Source organism: Carcharhinus amblyrhynchos, chromosome 34 (assembly GCF_965287045.1).
Source record: "Carcharhinus amblyrhynchos chromosome 34, sCarAmb.v2.hapA, whole genome shotgun sequence".
NCBI lineage: Eukaryota > Metazoa > Chordata > Chondrichthyes > Carcharhiniformes > Carcharhinidae > Carcharhinus > Carcharhinus amblyrhynchos.
Window position 1 is genome coordinate 3,890,184 of NC_137357.1, and position 20,528 is coordinate 3,910,711.

General features: G+C 46.5%; 1 protein-coding gene across 1 annotated transcript in view; it reads left to right on the forward strand.

Moving 5' to 3' along the window:
• The window catches only part of LOC145361346 (poly(ADP-ribose) glycohydrolase-like), a 48,780-nt gene that overhangs the window by 14,139 nt on the left and 14,113 nt on the right, over positions 1–20,528 (forward strand). The window contains exons 5-10 of the mRNA XM_080217018.1: positions 452–526; positions 1,581–1,670; positions 6,513–6,673; positions 8,129–8,208; positions 15,226–15,286; positions 17,896–17,968. Coding sequence (XP_080073144.1) covers positions 452–526; positions 1,581–1,670; positions 6,513–6,673; positions 8,129–8,208; positions 15,226–15,286; positions 17,896–17,968 — 540 coding nt within the window. The remainder of the gene's footprint in view (positions 1–451; positions 527–1,580; positions 1,671–6,512; positions 6,674–8,128; positions 8,209–15,225; positions 15,287–17,895; positions 17,969–20,528) is intronic.

Below are 20,528 nucleotides of genomic sequence, written 5' to 3' on the forward strand. Positions count from 1 at the left end.
ATCCTGGAACTCCCTCCCTAACAGCACTGTGGGTGTACCTACACCACACGGACTGACTGATGTCCAATAACAATCCTGGAACTCCCTCCCTAACAGCACTGTGGGTGTACCTACACCACACGGACTGACTGATGTCCAATAACAATCCTGGAACTCCCTCCCTAACAGCACTGTGGGTGTACCTACACCGCACGGACTGACTGATGTCCAATAACAATCCTGGAACTCCCTCCCTAACAGCACTGTGGGTGTACCTACACCGCAGGGACTGCAGCAGGTTGAAGATGGCAGATCACCCACCACCTTCTCAAGGGGCAACTAGGGATGGGTAATAAATACTGGGCCAGGCCAGCGACACCCACATCCCAAGAAAGGACAATAAATACTTTCAGGAGGGGAGAACGAGGGATTTGCTTGTGTTCAATAAATTAACAATTCTTTCTATTCACAGAATGCTATCAAAGAATACAATCAAAAGTATGCCCACCTTTGGAACTTCTCTGGACTGCACACACACTTTGAGAAGGTGAGGTAGACCTTTTCCGCTATCATTTTGGGAAGCGGGTCATCACGGTGGCACAGTGGTTAGCATGGCTGCCTCACAGCGCCAGGGACCCAGGTTCGATTCCCGGCTTGGGTCACTGTCTATGTGGAGTCTGCACATTCTCCCCGTGTCTGTGTGGGTTTCCTCTGGGTGCTCCGGTTTCCTCCCACAGCCCGAAAGCCATCCTGGTTAGGTGCTAAATTCTCCCTCACTGTAACCCGAACGGAAGTGTGGTGACTAGGGGATTTTCACAGTAACTTCATTGCAGTGTTAATGTAAGCCTACTTGTGACACGAATAAATAAACTTTAAGCTTCTTGTGTTGGGCTAGGGAGATTTTGAGCGGGTTGGAAGAACCGGCAACTGGCTGTTATCAAATGTGCTATCTGCGAGGCAAAGCATCTTGGCAGGGCCAGGGGTCAGTCCTGTGGGCCGTGGGCCAGGGGTCAGTCCTCTGGGCCGTGGGCCAGGGGTCAGTCCTGTGGGCTGTGGGCCGTGGGCCAGGGGTCAGTCCTGTGGGCTGTGGGCCAGGGGTCAGTCCTGTGGGCTATGGGCCAGGGGTCAGTCCTGTGGGCTGTGGGCCAGGGGTCAGTCCTGTGGGCTGTGGGCCGTGGGCCACGGGTAAGTCCTGTGGGCCGTGGGCCACGGGTCAGTCAAGTGGGCCAGGGGTCAATCCTGTGGGCTATGGGTCGGGGGTCAATCCTGTGGGTCGGGGGTCAATCCATGGGGGCCCAAGGATCCCATTGTACACTTCCCTCCTTCCCCCTGCTGAAACGCCATTGATTTCAGTGGGGTCGGATGATCGGAGGAGTGGCCATTTACATCCCATCCCATCCTCCTGAGGGTCACATGGCAACTGTGGGTTGAGTTATGGGGGTGGGTGGGGGGGAGTGGGGAAGTGGGAGGGTGGGGTGGGGGGAAGGGTGGGGAGGCAGAGTGGGAGGGTGGAGAGGGGGAGTGGGGTGTGGCGAGGGGTTGGGGGGAAATCATTTGAGCATTAACATGACTTCTGACTGCCACTTCTGCTTTCTTCATAGTTGCCCCCTGGAGAACGCTGGTATCTGCTGACAAATCTCCTCCCAAACATGGCGAAACTGGCTTTAAGGTTACCGGAGCTGTGTTCCAAGGTTAGCAATCGCTGTCTATGGAATTGAAAGGTGGGGAAGTTCTGTATGAATCTGTGGTTCGACACTGAGAGCAGTGTGTGCAGTCCTGGTCACCGCACTGTCAAAAGGATAAGTTCATAAGATATCGGAGCAGAATTAGGCCATTCGGCCCATCGAGTCCACTCTGCCATGGCTGACATGCTCCTCATCCCCATTTTCCTGCCTTCTCCCCAACACCCTTCAACTCATTAGTAATTAAAAATCTGTCTAACTCCTCCTTAAATTTACTCACTGTCCCAGTATCCACCGCACTTTAGGGTAGCGAATTCCACAGATTCACAACCCTTTGGGAGAAGTAGTTTCCCTGTTTTAAATTTGCTGCCCCTTATCCTGAGACTATGACCTCTCAGAATGTCCCAGAATGTCCCACAAGAGGAAGCATCTGCTCCACATCTACTTTATCCAACACCTTTTATCACCTTGTAAACCTCAATTTGATCTCTCCTTATTCTTCTCAATTTTAGAGAGTTTCAGCCTAAACTGTTCAATCCCTTTTCATATGACAAACCCCTCATCTCTGGAATCAACCTTGTGAACCTCCTCTGAACTGCCTCCAATGCTCCTACATCTTTCCTCAAATAAGGACCTCAATTTTGAGGATATAGGAATAGAAAGGATGTAGAGGCTGTTGAAAACTTGAGTAGATTTTTTTTTTAATTGTAAAATGCTAGGGAAAAGGATTGCATGGTCCTGATAAAAGATGGTGCTTTTTCTGTGCTTAGAGTGTTTAAAAAAAAGTACAAGTACACAGAGAGCCCAGACTGAAACATTTGTATCGAAAGGCCAAGCAGCAGGGTTACCAAGGCACCAGGCTCAGAATTTTTTTGAATTCCACCAATCAATTTGAATTAGACACTTAGATACCAATAACCCATTAAATTTAAATCGGAATTTTTTTTAACAACCTGCAACCAATTACTGTGAGAGATGTCGATATGTCGTCACAGGTATAAAAGAAGGGGGGGCAGTGGGACAAAAAGAGAGCAAATTCTATCTGCCAGAGATCACAGCTCTTAGCTCAAAGCTAGAAACAAAGGTATCAAAAGAAGGATCAACAGAGAAAGCCCAGAATATTCCGGAGACACAAAACCTGGTTGTAATTTGGAGAGTGACTAAAACCCTTTTTTTTATTAATGAGTGGGAATTGTATTCACCTGAACAGCATTCCTTTAGAATCGTGTTTTATTTAGTGTGTTAATAGTTTAGATAACTGGGTCACTGTTTGTTAGATAAATAAAGTATCAAATGTTAATTTTTACAGAGAGAGTCTCAGGTAGTAATTTTGATTTAACCACTAAAAGTTGCTGAAGTGTAGGTCACACCACTTCACACTCACTTTAACTGATCATAGGGTGAGGTATTCCTCTTTGGGTGTTTCGGAGTTAGTTCTCAGAGGGGGAGAATCAACCTCCCCTTTACGACAAGGCACTGCAGAGAAGATTTACAAGGATGGTCCCAAAAATGTATGGATTCATGTATCAGGAAAGGATTGACAGGCTGGATCTCTTTGCTAGAATCATAGAACAGAATCATAGAATCCTGCAATGCAAAATGAGGCCATTTAGCCCATCAGGTCTACACCGACCACAAGCCCACCCAGGCCCTACCCCCATAACCCCATGAGTTTACCCTAGTTAGTCCCCCTGACACTAAAGGGCAATTTAGCATGGCCAATCCACCGACACTGCACATCTTTAGACTGTGGGAAGAAACTGGAGCACCCGGAGGAAACCCACGCAGACACAGGGAGAGCTTGCAAACACCACACAGACAGTGACCCAAGGCCAGGACCGAATCTGGGTGAAGTAGCAGTGCTAACCACTGTGCCATCCAATCTAATCCCATGTACAGAGGGAGAAACTGCACAGACAGTAATCCAAGCCAGGAATTGAACCAGAATCCCTGGTGCTGTGAGGCAGCAGTGCTAACCACTGTGCCGCCATTTTCTCTTCAAAAAAGGTGGCTGATGAGGTGACCTAAATTACTTTGATTTGATTTATTATGGTTACATGTATTGGGATACAGTGAAAAGTATTGTTTGATTTATTATTGTCACATGTACTGGGATACAGTGAAAAGTATTGTTTGATTTATTATTGTCACATGTACTGGGATACAGTGAAAAGTATTGTTTGATTTATTATTGTCACGTGTACTGGGACACAGTGAAAAGTATTGTTTGATTTATTATTGTCACATGTATTGGGATACAGTGAAAAGTATTGTTTGATTTATTATTGTCACGTGTATTGGGATACAGTGAAAAGTATTGTTTGATTTATTATTGTCACGTGTATTGGGATACAGTGAAAAGTATTGTTTGATTTATTATTGTCACGTGTACTGGGACACAGTGAAAAGTATTGTTTGATTTATTATTGTCACATGTATTGGGATACAGTGAAAAGTATTGTTTGATTTATTATTGTCACATGTACTGGGATACAGTGAAAAGTATTGTTTGATTTATTATTGTCACGTGTATTGGGATACAGTGAAAAGTATTGTTTGATTTATTATTGTCACATGTACTGGGATACAGTGAAAAGTATTGTTTGATTTATTATTGTCACATGTACTGGGATACAGTGAAAAGTATTGTTTGATTTATTATTGTCACGTATATTGGGATACAGTGAAAAGTATTGTTTGATTTATTATTGTCACATGTACTGGGATACAGTGAAAAGTATTGTTTGATTTATTATTGTCACGTATATTGGGATACAGTGAAAAGTATTGTTTGATTTCTTATTGTCACATGCATTGGGATACAGTGAAAAGTATTGTTTGATTTATTATTGTCCCATGTACTGGGATACAGTGAAAAGTATTGTTTGATTTATTATTGTCACATGTACTGGGATACAGTGAAAAGTATTGTTTGATTTCTTATTGTCACGTGTACTGGGATACAGTGAAAAGTATTTGATTTATTATTGTCACGTATTGGGATACAGTGAAAAGTATTGTTTCTTGCATGCTATGCAGACAAAACATACTTTTCATAGAGTACACAGGGGAGAAGAAAAGAAGAGAGTGCAGAATGTAGTGTTACAGTCATAGCTAGGGTGTAGAGAAAGATCAACTTAGTGCGGGGTAGGTCCATTCAAAAGTCTAACGACAGCAGGGAAGAAGCTGTTCTTGAGTTGGTTGGTACATGACCTCAGATTTTTGTATCTTTTTCCTGGTGGAAGAGAGAATGTCCAGGGTGCCTGGGGTCCTTGATTACACTGGCTGCTTTTCCCAAGGCAGCGGGAAGTGTAGACAGAGTCAATGGATAGGAGGCTGGTTTGTGTGATGGATTGGGCTTCATTCATGACTCTTTGTAGTTCCTTGTGGTCTTGGGCAGAGCAGGAGCCCATACTAAGCTGTGATACAACCAGAAAGGATGTTTTCCATGGTGTATCTGTAAAAGTTGGTGAGAGTCGCAGCTGACATTCCAAATTTCCCGAGTATTCTGAGAAAGTTGAAGCATTGGTGGGTCTTTGATAATTCTGAAAAGTTTTTGATGGAGGCATACAGAGAAAATGTTTTCTTTTGTCAGAAATATGCAGAACTAGAGACTGTCGATATAAGATAGACACCAAGAAATCCAACAGTGAATTCAGAAAAACCTTTTCAGCCAGAGAGTGGGCAGAATCACTGCCATGGGCGAGGTTGAAGTGAATAGAGTGGGTGTATTTATGGGTGAGCTGGATAAACATATGGGGATAGGATGTGTTAGGATGGTAAATTTAAATGAGGAAAGATGGGAGGAAACTCGAATGGTGCATTAATGGGCTGAATGGCCTGTTTCTCTGCTGGACATCTGACGTATTCATCCATACACATGGAGTTCTTGCAAATATATGGAATGTTTGACACATCTTGGCAGGTCAAGAATGGTGTCTACAAATGTTGAGGGGGGCGGGGGGGGTAGTTGGATCAGCAACCTCTCAGTGCTCAGATGCAGAAAGAGTACTTGAACAAGTTGGCAATGGCAAAATTAGTCCTTAGTTCCAAAGATGTGCAGGTTAGGTTGATTGGCCATGCGAAATTGCCCCTTAGTGTCCAAAGATGTGCAGGTTAGGTGGATTGGCCATGCGAAATTGCCCCTTAGTGTCCAAAGATGTGCAGGTTAGGTGGATTGGCCATGCTAAATTGCCCCTTAGTGTCCAAAGATGTGCAGGTTAGGTGGATTGGCCATGCTAAATTGCCCCTTAATGTCCAAAGATGTGCGGGTTAGGGGGGATTGGCCATGCTGTGGGGTTATAATGATAGAGTGGGGGTGAGTGACTGGATAAAATATTTTTTTCATGGAGTCTGTACAGACGTGATGGGCTGAATGGCCTTTTCTGCACTGTAGGGTTTTGATGATTCTAGGACGGCAACAATGTACGCCTCACGGTCACCGATGGGTTTCTTCATCTCATGTCCTTCCTGTCAGATTTTGAGATATCTTCAGAGAAGTTGAAAGACCACCTCCCCCACAACCAAAAAATGGAGGTGGAAGCGTTGCCGAGAAAAATAAGTTATAGGTGAAGGAAGATCAGCTTCAGGGTGTTTAAATCTTCCTCCGGCCTGGGAGCGGTCATTTTGGACTGAGGTGTGGGAAGATTTCTCCAGTCGGAGGGTTGTGGATCTTCAAAGAGGGTTTGGATGGTTGAATATATTCAAGATGGATAGATGCTTAGACAATGTGGTAGAGGAACAGTCATGAGTCAAGAGGCTTCCTCCTGTTCCTTGTTGTTCTTGGAGTGAGCTTGTTTCTCTGAGACGCCTCTTTCTCTCTCTCCCACTTTCTCTGTTTTCCTGTTTCAGCCTATCCCGCTCCTGAAAGAGCAAAGGCCCCATGCCATCACGATGGCGCAAGAACAAGTGGCCTGCTTGTTGGCCAACGCCTTTTTCTGCACCTTCCCGCATCGCAACAGCACCCGGCCCAAATCCCAGTACAGCAACTTCCCGGAAATCAACTTCAACAGGTCAGTTTAGCGGAATGGAGGCCTGGGCCTCTCCGGCGGACTCCCGGCTGCCTCTGGAGGTTGACGGCGGTGGGGCTGGAGCCCCTGCTCCGGTGACTCCCGAAAGGCTGATTCTCCCCACGCCCAAGTGGAGGGAGTGCTGCGCTGTCAGAAGTGCCCTCTTACAGCCAAAGGGTACGATTTACTGGGGGGGAAAAAAAACAAAGTGGTGGGAATACCAGACATTTTCCTGCCCTTTATTTTGTGGGGGAAGCTCAGTTTAATGAATTTCCGGCACTTCGGGGGTGGGGCGGGGTGTGTGGGAGGGATGGTGGTGGGACATCACCTGAGAAGCCGGCACCTGTCTGCTGTAGGGGGCCATTGCGCATGCACTGATCTCCCAGTGTATACCAGGAGATCGGGTGATATGCCTCTTCCCTACCGGACACAGCCGGCCTTCCGATCGCCAGCATTACCCCCGCCGCCCCCACCGCCACCGCCACCCGACAACAACAAACAATGTCACCATGATCGGGTTGCTTTCAGAGTACAGATTGTGGGATCTTGCTGTGCAGGGATCTTCCAATTCGGAGGAAATGGCAGCTGGCTAACTGTACCTCATTCTGTATGACACTCAGATAATCCCGCTCCCCCCATGACAACAGGGTCCTGAAACCCACAAGGAACTCCCTGAATCCTGCCTGATTGCCCCAGTCCCTGCCACCCTCCCCAGCCACTGCTGTCCTCCACCCCTCCACTTCCCCTCATTCACCCCCCCCAACCAATGAGCGCTATGGTGGTTAGCACTGCTCACAGCGCCAGGGACCTGGATTCGATTCCTGGCTCGGGTCACTGTCTGTGCAGAGTCTGCACATTCTCCCCGTGTCTGCGTGGGTTTCCTCTGGGTGCTCCGGTTTCCTCCCACAGTCCAAAGATGTGTGGATCAAATGGTTTGGCCATGTTAAATTGCCCTTTAATGTCAGGGGGATTAGCAGGATAAATATGTGGGACTACGGGGATAGGACCTGGGTGGGATTGTGGTCGGTGCAGGCTCAATGGGCCAAATAGCCTCTTCCTGTACTGCGGGGATTAACTGGCTTTCCTTTTGCAGGGAGCTAGGGAAGGGCAATGGCCCAGTGATATTATCGCTAGACTATTAATCCAGAAACTCAGCTGGAAATCTGGGTTCGAATCCCACCACAGCAGATGGTGAAATTTGATTTCAATAACAAAAGAAAATCTGGAATTAAGAATCTATGAATTGTTGGAAAAACCCATCTGGTTTCCTTTAGGGAAGGAAATCTGCCGTCCTTACCCGGTCTGGCCGACATGTGACTCCAGAGCCACAGCAATGACTCAACTGCCGTCCAAGGGCAGCTAGGGATGGGCAATAAATACTGGCCCAGCCAGCGATGAGCGCGTCCCGTGAATGAATAAATAAAAGCTTTGTAATTCAACTCTCTTTCCTGTGCACAGGTTATTTGCCATCGCCTCGCAGAGGACGTCTGAAAAACTGAAGACTATTTTTTGTTACTTCAGCAAGGTTACAGATGACAGTGAGTGGTGCTGCATTTGGGTGGCGACCGGGCACTCGATTTTGATGATTAGATCTTCTGTCTCTGCTGCTTTGAGGGATCCTGTGTTTGCTTAACTCTGCTTATTTCAATCTATATTTCTATCAACACACAGTTACAATTGAATGCTAGACTGCAGGGGTTAACTAATTCTAAACTAAGTTTAACAATTGTAGCTGGCTTCAGTACATGTAGAACCAGAAGTTTAAAAGCAGCAAAACGGACTATTATTTAAATGGTAAAAAAATTGCAGCGTGCTGCCATGCAGAGGGACCTGGGGGTCCTTGTGCATGAGTCACAAAAAAGTTGGTTTTCAGGTGCAGCAGGTAATGAAGAAGGTAAATGGAATTTTGTCCTTCATTGCGAGAGGGATGGAGTTTAAAAACAGCAAGGTCATGTTGCAACTGTATAAGGTGCTGGTGAGGCCACACCTGGAGTACTGTGTACAGTTTAGATCTCCTTACTTGAGAAAGGATATACTGGCACTGGAGGGGGTGCAGAGGAGATTCACTAGGTTGATTCTGGAGTTGAGAGGGTTTGTTTATGAAGAGAGACTGAGTAGACTGGGGCTATACTCATTGGAATTCAGAAGAATGAGGGGATATCTTATAGAAACATATAAGATTATGAAGGGAATAGATAAGATAGAAGCAGGGAAGTTGTTTCCACTGACAGGTGAAACTAGAACTCGGGGGCATGGCCTCAAAATAAGGGGGAGCAGATTTAGGACTGAGTTGAGGAAGAACTTCTTCACACAAAGGGTTGTGAATCTGTGGAATTCCCTGCCCAGTTGAAGCTACCTCATTGAGTGTTTTTAAGGCAAGGATAGATAGATTTTTGAACAATAAAGGAATTAAGGGTTATGGTGAGCGGGCGGGTAAGTGGAGCTGAATCCACAAAAAGATCAGCCATGATCTTATTGAATGGCGGAGCAGGCTCAAGGGGCCAGATGGCCCACTCCTGCTCCTAGTTCTTATGTTCTTATGTCAAAGGCATGCTGGATGAGCTAAATATTGACTGCATTCCTGAAGGGTACACAATGCAGGCAAACAACAGCAGCCGCATGGATTGTTTTTCTAGATTAGCTTAGGGAAGACACTTCCAATAATGTGATAAAGGTTGAAATATAGTTTGGATTTTAGAGTGTTTCAGTTCAGGGTGTTCAAGTTCAGTACAGGGCCTGGCTGAGAAATCGGACTCCCAAGTTCGATTTTATTTCACTTCCGTCATGTTAATTTTTCTTAAGTTCTGTTCAATAAAATAAAACCATTTTAAAACTCGTACCAGGGCTGTCCCCCTCGGCCTCTTCAAGGCCAAACTTTTTCCAAGCAGGATAAGAAATATGAATGGGGCAGGCAGTGACCTGACATTTCTTCAATATGAGCTAATGTGGTGAATTCTCCCCTGAAGGGAATGTTTAATTGTCATCAATATTCTATTCACCATCTACCTCTGCTACTTTTACCTCCAACTTAAGTATACCTCCCAGTTGCCATTGGAAATTGCCCCTTAATGTCCAAAGATGTGCAGGTTAGGGGATTGGCCATGTTAACCTGTCCCTTAATGTCCGAAGATGTCTAGGTTAGTCAGATTGGCTGTGCTAAATTGCCCCTTAGTGTCCAAAGATGTGTAGCATAGTTGGATTGGCCATGCTAAATTGCCCCTTAGTATCCAAAGATGTGTAGGATACTTGGATTGGCCATGCTAAATTGCCCTTAGTGTCCAAAGATGTGTAGGTTCAGTGGATTGGCCATGCTAAATTGCCCCATAGTGTCCAAAGATGTGGGGGTTAGGAAGATTGGCCATGCTGAATTGCCTCAGTCAGGGAGACTAGTATGGTAAATATATAGGGTTGCGGGGTGGGATTGTGGTCAGTGCACACTTCATAGGCTAAATGACCTCCTCCTGCTCTGCAGGGATTCTATGGTTCTGATTCTTAAAAATTACCAATTGCTCTCCAGGCAACTAAGTACTCCTCCCCACAAATAAATAAGACTCTTAAAAAAGTTCTGTCATAAAGATTTGTTGACCCTCCCACCCATTGTTCTTAATTCCAGCCCCCCTCTTGCTGAAACAAAGCCCATTTTGGTCGCAGGTTAGTTAAATGATGAAGTGGGAGTAACTCTGTCCATCAGTCATTCTCAGTCATTAATTGTTGAACTTATCGTTAGTAAGTAGATGGGGCAGAGTTTGTAAGGAGCATCGAGGAGGGCTTCTTGAAGCAGTACGTAGATCGTCCAACTAGGGAAGGGGCCATACTAGACCTGGTATTGGGGAATGAGCCCAGCCAGGTGGTTGATGTTTTAGTAGGGGAGCACTTAGGGAACAGTGACCACAATTCAGTAAGCTTTAAGGTACTGATGGATAGAGATAAGTGCAGTCCTCAAGTTAAGGTGCTAAACTGGGGGAATTCTAATTACAACAATATTAGGCAGGAACTGAAGAATGTAGATTGGGGGCAGATGTTTGAGGGCAAATCAACATCTGGCATGTGGGACGCTTTCAAGTGTAAGTTGATAGGGATTCAGGACCGGCACATTCCGGTAAGGATGAAGGATAAGGATGGTAAGTTTTGGGAGCCTTGGATAATGAAAGAGATTGTGAGCCGAAAAAGGAAGCATTTGTCAAGCTAGGAGGCTGGGAAGACACGAAGCAAGTATGGAATACAAGGACAGTAGAAAGAAACTTAAGCAAGAAGTAAGGAAGGCTAAAAGGGATCACGAAGAAGCATTGGCCAGCAGGATTAAGGAAAATCCCAAGATATATATAAAGAGCAAGAGGGCAGCCAGGGAAAGGGTTAGCCCACTCAAGGACAAGGGAGGGAATCTATGTGTGGAGCCAGAGGAAATGGATGAGGTATTAAATGAGGACTTTGCGTCAGTATTCACCAAAGAGAAGGACTTGGTGGATGAGGAAATGGGAAAGGATATGTAGATAGTTTGAGTCATGTTGAGATCAAAAAGGAGGAGGTATTGGGGTTCTTGAGAAACATTAAGGTAGACAAGTCCCCAGGGCCTGATGAGATATACCCCAGAATACTGAGAGAGGCAAGGGAGGAAATTGCTGGGGCCTTGAGAGAAATCTTTGTATCCTCACTGGCTACAGGAGAAGCCATGATGTGGGTATGCCGGCGTTGGACTGGCGTAAACACAGTAAAAAGTCTGACAACACCAGGTTTTAGTCCAACCTATTTATTTGATAATATTCTCACCTAGCTTTCGAGGGGACAGCCTCTTCGTCAGGTGAATGCCAGAACTCTCCATTCACCTGACGAAGAGGCTGTCCCCTCGAAAGCTAGGTGAGAATATTATCAAATAAATAGGTTGGACTAAAACCTGGTGTTGTCAGACTTTTTACAGGAGAAGCCCCAGAGGATTGGAGAATAGCCAATATTGTTGTTTTGTTTAAGAAGGGTAGCAATAATAATCCAGGTAGTTACAGGTCGTTGAGCCTTATGTCAGTGATAGGGAAATTATTGGAGAGGATTCTTCAAGGCAGGATTTATTCCCATTTGGAAATAAGTGGACGTATTAGTGAGAGACAACATGGTTTTGTGAAGTGGAGGTCGTGTCTCACAAATTTGATCGAATTTTTTGAGGAAGTGACGAAGATGATTGATGAAGGTAGGGCAGTGGATATTGTCTACATGGACTTCAGTAACGCCGTTGACAAGGTGCCTCTTAGCAGACTGGTGCAGAAGGTGAAGTGGCATGGGATCAGAGGTGAGCTGGCAAGGTGGATACAAAACTGGCTCGGTCAAAGAAGACAGAGGGTAGCAGTGGAAGGGTGGGTTTCTGAATGGAGGGCTGTGACAAGTGGTGTTCCTCAGGGATCAGTGCTGGGATCTTTGCTGTTTGTAATGTATATAAATGATTTGGAGGAAAATGTAACTGCTTTGATAAGTAACTTTGCGGACAACACAAAAGTTGGTGGATTTGCAGATAGTGATGAGGGTACAGCAGGATATAGATCAGTTGGAGACTTGGGCGGAGAGATGGCAGATGGAGTTTAATCTGGACACGCGAGGTAATGCATTTTGGAAGGTCTAATATATATAGGAAATATACAGTAAATGGCAGAACCCTTAAGAGTATTGATAGGCAGAGGGAACTGGGTGTACAGGTACACAGGTCACTGAAAGTGGCAACGCAGGTGGAGAAGGTAGTCAAGAAGGCAAACGGCATGCTTGCCTTCATAAGAACATAAGAACATAAGAAATAGGAGCAGGAGTAGGCCATCTAGCCCTTCGAGCCTGCCCCGCCATTCAATAAGATCATGGCTGATCTGAAGTGGATCAGTTCCACTTTCCCCCCATAACCCTTAATCCCCTTGCCTACCAAAAACCTATCTACCCGCGACTTAAATATATTTAGCGAGGTAGCCTCCACCATTTCAATGGGCAGAGAATTCCAGAGATTCACCACCCTATTCACCAGATTATAAATTAAGTTGTACAATTATAATGGAGGGACAGGTAGAGGGAAAGCTGTAGCTTATGCACTGAATCATTGGAGGTGACAAAGCTCATTGAGATGATATTTAAATAATAACATATGGGGTCCTTGACTAAAAGAGACATCGAGTACAAAACAAGGAAACCTGCAGAAATACTAGATGGGATACAGCTAGAATATTACATCTAATTCTGGGAACTGTATTGAAAACCATGGGGGAGTGGGAGCAAGCACGAGGGACTTCAGCAACGAGGAGAGATTAGAGGCTGAGGGAGCATCTCTCTTGGAGTAGAAAAGGTCAAGAGGAAATTTGATGGAGGTGTTCAAAATAGTGGAGGGTTTTGATGAGGAAGAATACGGAGAAGCTTCTTACAGAGGCAGGAATCGGTAGAATCAGCTTTGAAGCGACTGGCAAAAGAATCGAGGATGGGAAAAGTTGGTTGTTATTGTTTTTAGAAAGTTGAAGATGTTGTGGTGTGGGCCACACTGGAGGAAAGGGGCAGCAAATTCTACAGCAACTATCAAAGGGAATTGAATAAATATTTGAACGGGAACATTTGCAGAGCTGTGTTGGAAAGAGCAGGAGAGATGAACTCATTGGATAGAAACATAGAAGATAGGAGCTCCGTCATTTATTACAGTCATGGCTGATCGTCCATCGGCTGGGGCGTTGAGTTTAAAAATTGGCAAGTCATGTTGCAGCTTTATAGAATCTTAGTTAGGCCGCACTTGGAATATAGTGTTCAATTCTGGTTGCCACACGACCAGAAGGATGTGGAGGCTTTGGAGAGGGTACAGAAAAGATTACCAAGATGTTGCCTGGTGTGGAGGGCATGAGCTATGAGGAGAGGTTGGAGAAACTTTGTTTGTTCTCACTGGAGCGATGGAGGTTGAGGGGGAGACCTGATAGAAGTCTACAAGATTATGAGGGCATGGACAGAGTGGATAGTCAGAAACTTTTTATTAGAAGACTCATTAACTAGGGGGCACAGGTTTAAGGTGCGAGGGCAAGGTTTAAAGGAGATGTACGAGGTAGATTATTTTACACAGAAGGCGGTGGGTGCCTGGAACTTGTTGCCGGGGTGGGGTAGTGGAAGCGGATACGGGAGTGACTTTTAAGGGGCGGTGGATAGAGGAGAGCCGGTGGATGTGGTCTTTCTAGATTTTCAGAAGGCGTTTGACAAAGTACCTCACAAGAGGTTATTGCAGAAGGTCGAGGGACATGGAGTTGGGGGTAGGGTGTTAGCGTGGATAGAGGATTGGTTGTCAAATAGGAGGCAGAGAGTGGGGGTCAACGGGTGCTATTCGGATTGGCGGTTGGTGACTAGTGGAGTGCCCCAGGGGTCGGTGCTGGGGCCTCAGCTATTTACCATTTATATAGATGATCTGGAGGAGGGAACCGAGTGTAGGGTGTCGAAATTTGCTGATGACACCAAGATTGGTGGAACGGCAAATCGTGCGGAGGGTGTGGAGAGTCTGCAGAAGGATCTAGATAGGCTGGGCGAATGGGCCAGGAAATGGCAAATGGAATTTAATGTTGGCAAGTGCGAGGTGGTCCACTTTGGTAGGAATAATGCTAGGAAGGACTATTACTTACGAGGCGAAAAACTGCAGCAGGCGACGGTGCAGAGGGACCTCGGGGTCCTTGTGCATGAGTCGCAAAAACCCAGCTTGCAGGTGCAGCAGGTGGTCAGGAAGGCGAATGGGATGCTGGCCTTCATAGCGAGGGGGATTGAATATAAAAGTAGGGAGGTCTTGCTGCAGCTGTATAGGGCATTGGTGAGGCCGCAGCTGGAGTACTGTGTGCAGTTTTGGGCGCCGCACCTGTGCAAAGATATTTTGGCCTTGGAGGGAGTGCAGAGGAGGTTTACTAGGCTGATACCGGAGTTGAGGGGGTTGAGCTATGAGGAGAGGCTGAATAAACTGGGCTTGTACTCGTTAGAGTTTAGAAGAATGAGGGGAGATCTCATTGAGACTTATAAGATGATGAATGGGATGGATAGGATAGAGGTGGAGAGACTCTTCCCGCTCAAAAAAGACAGTAGGACTAGGGGGCACAGCCTCAAGATAAAAGGGGGGCGGTTTAGAACGGAGTTGAGGAAGAACTTCTTCACTCAAAGGGTGGTGAATCTCTGGAATTCTCTGCCCGTTGAAGTGGTGGAGGCTGCCTCGCTAAATATTTTTAAGACGCGGGTTGATGGGTTTTTGATAAGAGAGGGGATTAAGGGTTATGGGGAGAAAGCGGGAAAGTGGAACTGAGCCACGACAGATCAGCCATGATCTTATTGAATGGCGGGGCAGGCTCGAAGGGCTGGATGGCCTACTCCTGCTCCTATTTCTTATGTTCTTATGTCTTGACAAATACACGAATACAATGAAAATAGAGGGATTATGGTCCCCGGAAGGTTAGGGGGGTTTAGTTAAGTTGGGCAGCATGGTCGGCAGGCTTGGAGGGCCGAAGGGCCTGTTCCTGTGCTGTAATTTTCTTTGTTCTGAGTGGTTGAGATGTCAGAGTATTTGCTAATCTCTACTTTCCCTCTGTCAGTGCCCAAAGGACTGATTACTTTTCAGAGATGCTGCCTCCGTCATATCATCGATTGGAAGAGGTTAGTGAACTCGATATCCTTTAAAAGCCATAAACCAGAACAATTCAGTTTTGTCAGTGTCTAATTCTTTGTCGTTCTGAAGTCAACTAGTTTTTATTTGAACCTAAAAACCCTACGGTGCAGAAGGAGGCCAGTTAGCCCATCAAGTCTGGACTGGCCACAATCCCACCCCATAATGCCACCCTGCTAATCCCCCTAAACTACACATCTTTGGCCACTAAAGGACAATTCAGCTTGGTCAATCCACCTAACCTGTGCATCTTTGGACACCAAGGGACAATTTGGGGAGGCAATGGCCTAGTGGTATTATTGCTTGACTATTAATCCACAAACTCAGCTAATGCTCTGGAGACCCAGGTTCGAATCCCACCAAGGCAGATGGTGGAATTTGAATTCAATAAAAAAATCTCTGGAATTTAAGAATCTATCGATGACCATGAAACCATTGTCAATTTTCAGAAAAACCCATCTGGTTCAGTGATGTCCTTTAGGGAAGGAAATCTGCTGTCCTACATGTGACTCCAGGCACCAGCAATCAATTGCAACTGCCCTGGGACAAGTAGGGATGGGCAATAAATGCTGGCCCAACCAGTGACGCCCGTGTCTCATGTATATATAAAAAAAATTTAGCGTGGCCATCCCGCCTAACCTGCACATCTTTGGACACTAAGGGGCAATTTAGCAGGAGCAATCCACCTAACCCGCGCATCTTTGGATACTAAGGGGCGATTTGGCATGGCCAATCCTCCTAATCTGCACATCTTTGGACACTGAGGGACAATTTAGCATGGCCAATCCACCTAACCTGCACATCTTTGGACACTCAGGGGCAATTTAGCATGGCCAATCCACCTAACCTGCACATCTTTGGACACTGAGGGACAATTTAGCATGGCCAATCCACCTAACCTGCACATCTTTGGACACTGAGGGACAATTTAGCATGGCCAATCCACCTAACCTACACATCTTTGGACACTAAGGGGCAATTTAGCATGGCCAATCCACCTAACCTGCACATCTTTGGACACTAAGGGGCAATTTAGCATGGCCAATCCACCTAACCTGCATATCTTTGGAATTTAGGTCGAAACCGGAGCATCCAGAGGAAACCCATGCAGACATGGGGAGAATATGCAGTCTCCACACAGTCACCTGAGGTCGGAACTGAACCTGGGTCCCTGGTGCTGTGAGGCAGCAGTGCTAACCTCTGTGCCACTGTGCTGCTCCACAGAATCCTACAACACGGGAGGCCATTCAGGCTACTGTGCCTCTGTTCACCTGAAATCTGCAGCCTCTGGTCACTGACCCTCCTGGCAATGTTAAGTCAATATAGCAGCACGGTGGCACAGTGGTTGGCATTGCTGCCTCAGAGCGCCGGGGACCCGGGTTCGATTCCTGGCTTGGGTCATGTCTGCACGTTCACCCTGTATCTGCGTGGGTTTCCTGTGGGTGCTCTGGTTTCGTCCTCCAAAAGACATGCTGATTAGGTGCTAAATTCTCCCTTGGTGTAACCCGAACAGGCGCCGGAGTTTGGTGACTAGGGGATTTTCACAGCAACTTCATTGTAATGTGTCCTCGGGCAACTAGGGATGGGCAATAAATGCTGGCCAGCCAGCGACGTCCATGACCCATGAATGAATTAAAAGAAATGTTTTATGATATGCCTCTGTGAAGCACTTTGGAACTTTATGTTGCTACAGAAATCTAAATAGTTGTCGTCTTGTGAGAGATTCTCTCCATAAATGTGTTGCCAGACTCTGCTTTCAAAATGTGGGCATCACTGACTGGGCTAGCATTTATTGTCCATTCCTAATTGCCCCTGGATTGAGTGACTCACTCGGCTAGTTCCATCGAAAACCACCACATTGCTCTGGAGTCACGTGTAGGCCAGACCGGGTAAGGACGGCAGATTTCCTTCCCTAAAGGGCACCAGATGGGTTTTTCCGACAATGGTTTGTTTCCGGGTCAGGTTTTTTTGATTAAATGCCAGATTCAAATTCCACCAACTGCCCTGGCAGGATTCGAACCCAGCTCCCCAGTGCTTTACCCTGGGTTACGAGTGGAGTGACAATACCGCTGCGCCACAGCCTCCCCTACAAAGCTTGGGCTCAGACGATGGTCATTGGAGGATGCTCATCAGAGGGGCTAGGCCAGGTCCAAAACCAAGGAGAGACAAGCGGGCGGGGTTTTAGGGCTTCCCTCGGACCAGAACGGGAATTCCCGTCCGAGGCCTACAGAGATCCGCATCCGACAAGGCAGGAGAGGTGGGAGAGATTGCAAAGAGTCCCCACAGTACAGAAGGAGGCCATTTGGCCCATTGAGGCTGCAGCGATGACCATCCGGGCCAGAGGGAGTGGGCGGGTGTCTGCAGGAGACATCGGGAAGGATTTTCCAACCACGTTCTCCCTGAGATGGAGATTCCTCCTCGAGATCAATGGATCTTTGTCTGGTGTGTGTCCCGTGGTGATGGGGAAAGGCCCGTCCATTGTGTCACGGGAGTGGGGTGGGTGGATGGGAGTTGCAATCATGTGTTAATGCGCCCTTTACATTGTAGCTTTGTCTCTGTCTCACCCCCTGTAATGTAGCAGAGCTTGTTTCTCTCGCAGGTTACAGTGCAGGCTGACGTCACTCAGGGTTGACAGCGGGGGAAAGATCGAGGAGGAAGCGGGTATGCTGCAGGTAAGTGAGATCTGGCACTCACTGAACCCGTTTCCGATGTGACCCTGTAGTATGTTCCAGATGTCCTGTGACCCCGGAGGGAAGAACTGTTTGCGATTGGAGTGAGGGGATTAAGGACTGAACGTGGGCCGTTCATGAAAAGGTAGAATTCAGAGAAACCCTACAGTGTAGAAGGAGGCCATTTGGCCCATCGAGCCTGCACTGACCACAATCCCACCCAGGCCCTATCCCCGTAACCCCATGCGTTTACCCTGCTAGTCCCTCTAATACAAATTAGCATGGCCAATCCCCCTAACCTACACATCTTTGGACACTAAGGGGCAATTTAGCATGGCCAATCCACCTAACCTGCACATCTTTGGACACTGAGGGGCAATTTAGCATGGGCAATCCCCCTAACCTACACATCTTTGGACACTGAGGGGCAATTTAGCATGGCCAATCCACCTAACCTACACATCTTTGGACACTAAGGGACAATTTAGCATGGCCAATCCACTTAACCTACACATCTTTGGACACTAAGGGGCAATTTAGCATGGGCAATCCCCCTAACCTACACATCTTTGGACACTGAAGGGCAATTTAGCATGGCCAATCCCCCTAACCTACACATGTTTTGGAGTGTGGGAGGAAACCAGAGCACCCGGAGGAATGACACGGGGAGAATGTGCAGAGTCCATACGGACAGTGACCTGAGCCAGGAATTGAACCCGGATTGCAGGCACTGAGAGTGCTAACCACTGTGTCACCATGCAGATTATCCAGTCCTTATTGCACTGTTCTTAGTGGGAGCTTGCTGCACAAATTGGCTGCCGCATTTCCACATTACAGTGTTTGGAAAAGTACTTTATTTCAAAGTTTTTTAAAAATTTATTCCTGCACGGGACATGGGTGTTGCTGGCTGGGCCAGCATTTATTGCCCATCCCCAGTTGCCCTTGAAGGATAGTTGAGAGTCAGCCACGTTGCTGTGGACTCACATTGTAGGCCAGACAGGGTAAGGATGGCAGATTTACTCCCCTAAAGGACATTAGTGAACCAGATGGATTTTTCTGACAACCGAAAATGGTTTTGTAGTCATTCTTAATTCCAGATTTTTTTTTAGTGAATTCAAATTCCACCATCTACCGTGATGGGATTCGAACCCGGGGTCCCCAGGACATTAGCCAAGTTTCTGGATTAATAGTCCAACGATAATACTATTGGCCCTCGCCTCCTTTACAATAACTATTCTATTAGCAAGTCTATTACATTGTTAGAGGGATGGAGTTTAACAACAGTGAGGTTATGTTGCAGCTGTATAAGGTGCTGGTGAGGCCACACCTGGAATACTGTGTACAGTTTTGGTCTCCTTACTTGAGAAAGGATATACTGGCACTGGAGGGGGTGCAGAGGAGATTCACTAGGCTGATTCCGGAGTGGAGAGGGTTGGCTTATGAGGAGAGACTGAGTAGACTGGGGCTATACTCATTGGAATTCAGAAGAATGAGGGGATATCTTATAGAAACATACAAGATTATAAAGGGAATAGATAAGATAGAAGCAGGGAAGTTGTTTCCACTGGCGGGTGAAACTAGAACTAGGGGGCATAACCTCAAAATAAGGGGGAGCAGATTTAGGACTGAGTTGAGGAGGAACTTCTTCACACAAAGGGTTGTGAATCTGTGGAATTCCCTGCCCAGTTGAGGCTCCCTCATTGAATGTTTTTAAGGCAAGGATAGGTAAATTTTTGAACAGTAAAGGAATTTAGGGTTATGGTGAGCGGGTGGGTAAGTGGAGCTGAGTCGATGAAAAGATCAGCCATGATCTTATTGAGTGGCAGAGCAGGCTCGAGGGGCCAGATGGTCTACTCCTGCTCCTAGTTCCTATGTTCATGTGCTCTTATAATGAGATAAGGATTGAGATACATTTTGGTTTCAGAGTGTATGTTTATGCAGTCTGCTGTTTAAGCTCAGATCAGAGTGTGATCAGTACAGGGGATTGGCAGAAAAAAAAGTCTTGAGCTTTTCTCTTTCTCTTTGTTTCTGTAATGGTTTAATTTTCTTTAAGTTCTTTTCAATGAGAGAAATTAACTTCAACTCCATACCAGTGCTGCCTCCATCTATTCAAAGGAATGAATGGACCCGAGAACAGGGCAGCATGGTAACGCAGTGGACAGGACGGCACGGTAGCACAGTGGTTAGCACTGCTGCTTCACAGCTCAGGTCACTGTGTGGAGTTTGCACATTCTCCTCGTGTCGGCATGGGTTTCCTCCGGGTGCTCTGGTTTCCTCCCACAGTCCGAAAGATGTGCTGGTTAGGTTGATTGGCCATTAGGTTAGAGAGGTTAGCAGGTAAAATATGGGGGCCTGGGTGGGATTATGGTCGGTGCAGACTCGATAGGCCTCTTTCTGCACTGTAGGGTTTCTATGATGAATCTTTTTCTTTGTAAGTGAATGCCAGCGAGCCCTGCAATGATGCCTACTGTGACCGATGTGCCTTCTTCATAAAGTTCATAAGATTTAGGAGCAGAATTAGACCATTCGGCCCATTAAGTCCACTCCACCATTCGATCGTGGC